The sequence below is a fragment of the Photinus pyralis genome, unplaced genomic scaffold, assembly GCF_008802855.1.
Source record: "Photinus pyralis isolate 1611_PpyrPB1 unplaced genomic scaffold, Ppyr1.3 Ppyr1.4_LG2, whole genome shotgun sequence".
Lineage (NCBI taxonomy): Eukaryota > Metazoa > Arthropoda > Insecta > Coleoptera > Lampyridae > Photinus > Photinus pyralis.
In genome coordinates, this window is record NW_022170403.1 from 25,562,066 (window position 1) to 25,567,151 (window position 5,086).

Sequence of the window (5,086 nt, forward strand, 5' to 3'; positions counted from 1 at the left end):
CTTAGGGGTTCTAAATAGAAAGTCGGCAACACATCATACACCCATAAGAGCAATGTTAACTTATTTCCCAAAAAAAAAAATTTATTTGAAATGTTGAAGAAACGGACAAAACGTCTTTTTGGTGTATACATGTGTCTGAATGTTACAATAGAACGTTTTTTTAAAAACGAAGCATGTGTTAATAGATATGATTTTTTGTGTGGCGATTTCGAATTTTCAATATAATCAATCACAGATATCATTATTATTAAATAATCTTCTATTATAACACAGTACGTGCAGTGTATAAAAGTTTAAACCACCGCGCACGTTGTAGAATTATAAACTAGTGCCAAAATATTGGGAAAAACGGAAGAAATCGATGGAAATGTTTCATGTCAATAAGGTTGAAAATCCACTGCAACACAATATAGGTATCTCTTTTCTTTCTAATGATCCGCGGCAGGTATAAATTGCCCGAGGACTTGGTGTAATTAGTGGATAATTTAAACCACTAACAAAATAAATTTACCTTGTATATACCCGAGGCTATTTGTACTACATTTATGCAGAACCTTTGAATGTCTGCGGGGAAGCGGAATGGACCGGAACGAATGTTATTCCGGGTTCCGGTTGGTAAAAAATATTACATATAGTTTCGTGTCGTGGAAAAATTTTGTACGCCGTTCCCGTTCATGAAGCGACCGTGTGGTCAGATCCTCCCCCCGAAAAAAAATTGCACATAATCCTACATAATGGAAATGATTCCCTAACTTCCAATCGAATCGAAATGTAACAAATCGAATCGGAATGTTTAGTCAAATCGGAATTGTTTGCCTAATAATTCCGATTTTACTAAACATTCCGATTCGATTTGTTACATTTCGATTCCTTTAGAGTTAGGGAATAACCCTCATTGTTGGTTTATTTTTTCTTAGTGTGGTAAATATCACATCTGGAAAGGATTATACGTTCTCCAGATCGTACCAGCACACGGAACCCAGCAGAATTCGCTTTGTCTCTACACAAAGGGAAACAATAGATTCCACAAAGCGGAACTCTGTAACTGATTTTTTAATGTTTTGGAGCTTTCTCTTTAACCTTTGAAAGGCAGTAAATAATGTTTATTCTTCCAAAATTTTAAATTTGGAATATTTTTCCTCCAAAGCGTAACCATTATGTTTACTATGCCCCCCCCCCCTTCCTAAACCTCCTGGGGATGGGCTGATGCTCGCGTTCCGGTTCTCGAAAATTTCCATTCCGAGCACTCCAGGGAATCGTTATTCGCGGTACCCCATTATTGTCATCGCCAATGCAATTTTATAAATATGGGACAAGTGACGCAATTATTTTATTGAAAACATACGGTTTGGTGTTTCACCATTGTAAAACATGTCACTAATGGTACTTTTATTTGAAAGATAAATTTTAATACAATTTTACATATAAACTTAAATATTAGGTAAATAAAAAACGAACAAGCAGGTTTGCATTTCCGAAAAAGTATTTAATTTACCATGTGTACCGTCCTAATGTCCATATTACGACATCGCCTTGAATCCACTAATTCTGGCAATAATGACTGCATGTAAAATTCTTGCAGCTTTTTTTCCATATGTTGTGTCCAAAAGATGTCATCCCTATAAGAATGTAAGTGCATGAGTATTTCGCTAGACATATTTTGTAGGTAACATACCTTCTTATTTCCTCAACATGGATTCCCGCTGTTGTATAAACTATAAAATAACAGTTGCTTCTCTTGGTGATGTGCATAATGCCTTGGAGTTGATAGTAATAATTATGACTCCTTTTTAGCATAATTCTATTGTTTTCCTCATCTAAAACACAATAGTCAATTAATTTTAACATACATGCCTCAACAGGATCGTGGTCGCCACTTTTCAAGGAACTCTTAATTTCAACTATACTGTCTTCCCCAACTAAACCGTCAGGAGAACAAGCCAAATACGGTTTTTCTTCATCGACGATGAGACCGCATCTGGTTACCTTTACTTGATATAGGCGTTCAAAGTGCTCAATGGCATTTACTTCGCTCTCCAATCCAAATTGTGTGTATTTGTTTCCTCTAAAAGAACTATACAGTAAGTGTGTTACAGTTTTAGCTGTGGAAGTTGTCTTGCGTAATTTGCAAACTTTCCCAAAATTAGAAGCTGTTATTCTTTTTTTACGTTCAATAATCCATAAATCGCTTTTTGATTGGTTTATTGTATCACGCTCAACATCTCTTCTGTTTAAGTTCTTCAAATCTTTTAGAAATTGGGCTGATTTTAGTTCATATTCTTCCAAGGATAGGTCAGGGATTGCAATTTCGTCCACCATACCGTAATGTTGATCAGCGGTCTGAAACGCTCTTTTCTTGATATGATCTAAAACAAAAAGAAATAATTACAAATAAAAGACGCGGAAAGGGGGCGAGTGATTGTGATAAACATACTTACGTTTTCTAGATCTGTTGTTGTACCGATGTAGTTGGGCGTCTAGGAAGATTTGTGTGTAATGTCCTGGTGGTCTTCCACATAGCTGCTTATGTAAAACGCCTAATAAATTACGTTGTTTGCAATTGTAGGATATGGCCGCCAGTTCACACCTTAATTGGTAGGAATTTTTGAGTGAAAAGTTTATTCTTTTACCTCCTACAAGTTTAGCTATGATGGAATTATAAGTTTCCGCAGGATTATTGTCTGTATCATACAGTAAACTAGAGGCGTGATCCGCAAGTCGTTGTATAATGGTATTAATTCCACCTAGGATCCCGTTTTGGGTATATATATCAACTAAATCATCCTAAAAATAAGAAAACACCTTTAGTATGGAATTAATAAATAGCAAATCAGAAACATTACCTTATTCTCATCTGAACCTTTGCAAAAGTAATCTTTGCAATGTACATGGCGGCCAAAGATATGGTAGGGACTATTCAATATATCCTTCTTTAAATTGTCAATCTTGTCATCAAGTGCATTATTTTCGGATTTCCTGTATGCGATAGCCCTTATAACTGCATTGCGGAAGCGACCTAGCATTGATGGATTTGACACATACTCTCTGTGAGGTTTTGAGTATTTGGTGTCTTTACTCAAATCGCTGAGTTTATTTATGAAGTTTCGAAGTAAATGATTGCGACATTCAATTTTTTTTATGTAAAACGATGGACCGTATGGTGCGATTTCAACTAAATGTTTGTAAACACTACTGTCGCCATCCCCAATTAGTTTTCCATATATAAGATTGTGGCGCGTTATGGAATTTTTAAAACCTTCACCTACAATGGCTGATTCCATGGCTGTAGACGTCTTAGACCAGTTTCGAAAACAATCATGGTCTTCTTCTTTACGCCCTCTAGCACATAAGAAGCAGTACTTATTTTTGACACCCATATGCAAAATTTTCTTTGTTTTGGCTCCAATGATAGATGCCTATAACAATGATTGGGTTATGCTTTGAATAGATAACGTATTCTTATAAACTTACCACTCCTGAAAGGGCAGAATAATTTTTACGATAAGATCGCTTTGCCCATGCACCGTCAGCTATAACGCCAATGACTGGTATACCATCTTTCATTTCATCGGCAAGCTCAGCTTCTTCTTTTGCAGCGACAGTCATCAATTGTTGATTTAATGCATGTACAGAAGGGTATATGGCATTGTGATTTTTTAAATAGGTCACGTTTGACATTTGCGGTATATCCATGGCTGCAAGCAGCTCTGCTAATTGACTGTATCCAATTCCAATAGATAAGGACCCAATAATACCAGCTTGATTTGTGGAATGAAATGTTGCACTACCACCGCAACTTCTTACGGAATCTATTTTCCCACACACTTTACATTTAAACGTAAATATGCTTTCTAAGCCTTCAATTTTTTCCGATTGGATGTCCATGTCGAAGAAAGAGCAACCAAAGCCATCATGTCGTAGAGCTCTAAGAGATGCCAAAAAATGACCAATCTCTACAATTCGGCGACCAGATAAAAATAAGGTATCTTTTTGCTCGCAATGAGGTTCTGTTTCTAGATCACTTTCATAAAATGACATTTCCGAACCGTGTTCGTCTTCATCATTGGTTCCACTGCCTGCTTCATGATTGACGTCTGATAAATGTTCTTCACATTGAACCATGCAATTAGGTTTGTCATCTTCTTCTATACTACTAACAACATTCATTGCCATTTTGGTTAACTTCCTGAAACAACACAAACCGTATAAGTATAGGTATACGTAGCATGTAAGATAAAATTAGAACATGTTCAATTATTTAAAAAAACTAACATAAAAAATTTGTACTTACGCTTCTCGGGCTTTCTGCAATATCACCTTCCTGCTCCGTTTCTTGGTGGTGAAACTTTTTCTTGCTTTAGGCATTTTACCACAATACACACTTTAGTACGTTTGATATAACGCAAAAGTAAGTAAACAATATTTGAAAATCGCTAGGGAAGTTCTTTTATATGAAGTAGAGACGTAATTATATCATTATTATGCAATTAGTTTTTGAGATGCTCATTATTTTGTGTACAATATATCTATTTTTGATAATGTTTTTCAATATCGTAATGAGTAATTATAGGTGATTACAGGTGAAATCATAAGTTACATTATCGATAATAAATTATTTTATGTTTCCTATGTAATGACATTATTTACACAATTATTGCAAAATCTCCTAGAATTTGAAAATAAACATAATTACAACAAATGCAGGTATAGCGTTAAATATTTATAGAATTTTCCTGAATTGACAGTGATTATGTAAATTAGGTAAATATAATAAACCCTCATTAACTCAACAATGAGAAGGTACCTGTGACCTTCTTGCTGCAATTGGTAATGTGTGTTGCATAGCCTTAAATACAGTAAGGCGCAATCTTAAATTTTTGCAAGTGTTTAGAGGCGCCTTAACAGTGCTTTCACACAACATTAGCGCCATCTGCCGTTATCCGTCTGATTTTGAAATGGTAACTATAAACTAAAGGCAATAAGCTCCCCCACCACTCTGGCAGCGCGCTCTTAAAATCCTGCTACTTTGCACTATTTCTCTCTCATCTGCAATATGATGTAACTTTGTGGGGTAATTCATCTAAAG

At 35.5% G+C, this 5,086-nt stretch overlaps 1 protein-coding gene across 1 annotated transcript; it reads right to left on the reverse strand.

Annotated features, from left to right (window-relative positions):
* Positions 1-1,374: 1,374 nt before the first annotated feature.
* On the reverse strand, positions 1,375-4,564 carry LOC116163663. The gene is made up of 6 exons (XM_031477716.1): positions 4,292-4,564; positions 3,472-4,186; positions 2,844-3,416; positions 2,439-2,784; positions 1,676-2,366; positions 1,375-1,619 (listed from the first exon to the last, which is right to left on the reverse strand). The coding sequence occupies exons 1-6, from the start codon at positions 4,363-4,365 to the stop codon at positions 1,487-1,489; spliced, it is 2,532 nt and encodes an 843-aa protein (XP_031333576.1). The 5' UTR covers positions 4,366-4,564; the 3' UTR covers positions 1,375-1,486.
* Between the last annotated feature and the right edge of the window lie 522 nt (positions 4,565-5,086).

Coding starts and splice junctions, on each gene's coding strand:
- LOC116163663 (XM_031477716.1), bottom strand. CDS start 4,365: ATGCCTAAAGCAAGAAAAAGTTTCACCACCAAGAAACGGAGCAGGAAG. Junction 3,417..3,471: donor ATTCTGCCCTTTCAGGAGTG/GTAAGTTTATAA, acceptor TCATTGTTATAG/GCATCTATCATTGGAGCCAA. Junction 1,620..1,675: donor CATGTTGAGGAAATAAGAAG/GTATGTTACCTA, acceptor ACATTCTTATAG/GGATGACATCTTTTGGACAC.